The sequence below is a fragment of the Echinococcus granulosus genome (genome assembly GCF_000524195.1).
Source record: "Echinococcus granulosus chromosome Unknown EG_S00021, whole genome shotgun sequence".
Classification (NCBI taxonomy): domain Eukaryota; kingdom Metazoa; phylum Platyhelminthes; class Cestoda; order Cyclophyllidea; family Taeniidae; genus Echinococcus; species Echinococcus granulosus.
Window position 1 is genome coordinate 498,576 of NW_020170401.1, and position 1,973 is coordinate 500,548.

Genomic DNA, 1,973 nt, shown 5'->3' on the forward strand with positions numbered 1-1,973 from the left:
AGAAGGGGCACTTCAAAGCCAAATCTACTAAATTTTGTGCAAAAAATTATGATGTTTGCTACTTTAAACCTTTAAGTTGCCAGATATTAGGCTTGTAACTAAATTAGATGCATTCAAGGTTATGTTTGTTTTATTCCACCATGAACTGTAATCGTAAACCACACTACTCTTTCGAACAGCTATCGATGTAAAATATTATGGTTTTAGTTTTCGGAGAAATATAAATGACCGAACGATCCACCTGGATCCCCTTTGCACGTGCTACAGCTCTTGGCTGGGTTCCCCTAACAACAACACCACTTCCTCAACTGAACTTAGAGCACGATGTTCCTCCGAGCAACGAACTGCTCCACCTAAACATTAGTGGTGTGCGATTTGATGTCTACAGAAGCACACTTGAAAAATTTCCCGACACGTTATTAGGATCGAACGAAAAGGATTACTATTATAACGAGGAAACACAAGAATATTTTTTCGATCGTGATCCAGATATTTTTCGTCACATCTTAAATTACTATCGCACCGGTCTCCTTCACTATCCGAAAAATGAATGCGTATCTGCATATGATGAGGAGCTTTCTTACTTTGGAATTCTGCCGGACATAATGGGTGACTGTTGTTATGAAGAATATCGCGACAGAAAGAGGGATATTAGTGAACGCTTAATGGATGATAGGGAGGATGAAAACACTATTCTCACACCTTGCAAGACCTTTCGGGAAAAACTTTGGAGGATTTTCGAAAATCCTCAATATTCCACCTCAGCTCTTGTTGTATACTACGTATGCGGATTTTTCATCGCGGTTTCAGTCACAGCAAATATAATCGAAACCATTTCTTGTGGTTTTAACCCTAAAACCGGGCGGTATCCTTCGTGTGGTGAAAGATATAGTCAAGGTTTTTTTTGCCTTGATACAGCCTGTGTTTTAATATTTACAATAGAATATTTGGCTCGATTATACGCTGCTCCGGATAGACTCAAATTTGTACGATCAGTGATGGCGTTAATAGATGTCATCGCCATTTTTCCCTACTACGTTGGACTGGGATTACCAGAGAACAAAAACCTTTCTGGGGCTTTCGTAACACTACGGGTGTTTCGAGTTTTTCGGATATTCAAATTTTCACGCCACAGTCAGGGCCTCCGTATATTGGGATACACGCTAAAATCCTGCGCGTCTGAACTCGGGTTTCTGCTCTTCAGTCTCGCAATGGCTCTGATTATCTTTGCAACTGTGATTTATTACCTCGAGAAAACGGATGTTGACACCCGTTTTACAAGTATTCCGGCAGCATTCTGGTACATTATTGTCACAATGACAACCCTGGGGTGAGTGGTATTATTTTAATTCAGTTCGATAAAGTCCAAATTATCCAGTGTTACATTAAACTTCATATTTTAATATGGGTTTTACTTGTTTAATGTACTACTGACAGAAATGGTTTATAATTATATGGACTTTTCAAAATTGAATCAGAAGTAGAAGAATAAATTTTAGAGGATTGAAGGTTTATCAGAAATCCTCGTCTTACCATATCATGATTGAAATAAGTTGCCTTAAGGAGCAAAACCCGATAATGGCACCTTTAGCTTCAGTTAAATGAATTTTATGCTTTGGAAAAATTAATGGGTTTGTAAGCAACACCTCCAAAATAGGGCAATTACGAGACCACTTTGTTTTAGACTTACCAATTTGTGTAAAAATGACTTAAAATTTAGGAAAGTAACATAATTGTCACCTTTTTAATCCTTTATCTGAGTGGATGGTTACTAAGAGCATTGGTCTCCAAGGCGACCGAATCCCCTTTTTTATACCTCAGTTCAGAATTTCCGGAATCCGAACTTTTTCTCACGTAAATGTGAGAAGGTATATTCAATCAACACGTCATGCAAGGGAGGGAGAGGATTAGGGAAATCCGAAAACTATGAAACAGTCACTAGCAACTGATACGCCTCCGTCAGCTAAAAATAG

General features: G+C 38.5%; 1 protein-coding gene across 1 annotated transcript; it reads left to right on the forward strand. All coding sequences in view use genetic code 11, as the record gives it.

The window, feature by feature from the left end:
* Nucleotides 1–224: 224 nt before the first annotated feature.
* EGR_03807 (Potassium voltage-gated channel protein Shal) lies at nucleotides 225–1,334 on the forward strand (the record flags this gene model as incomplete). The annotated part of the gene is made up of 1 exon (XM_024493056.1): nucleotides 225–1,334. One exon carries the CDS (start codon nucleotides 225–227, stop codon nucleotides 1,332–1,334), a length of 1,110 nt encoding a protein of 369 aa, XP_024352517.1.
* Between the last annotated feature and the right edge of the window lie 639 nt (nucleotides 1,335–1,973).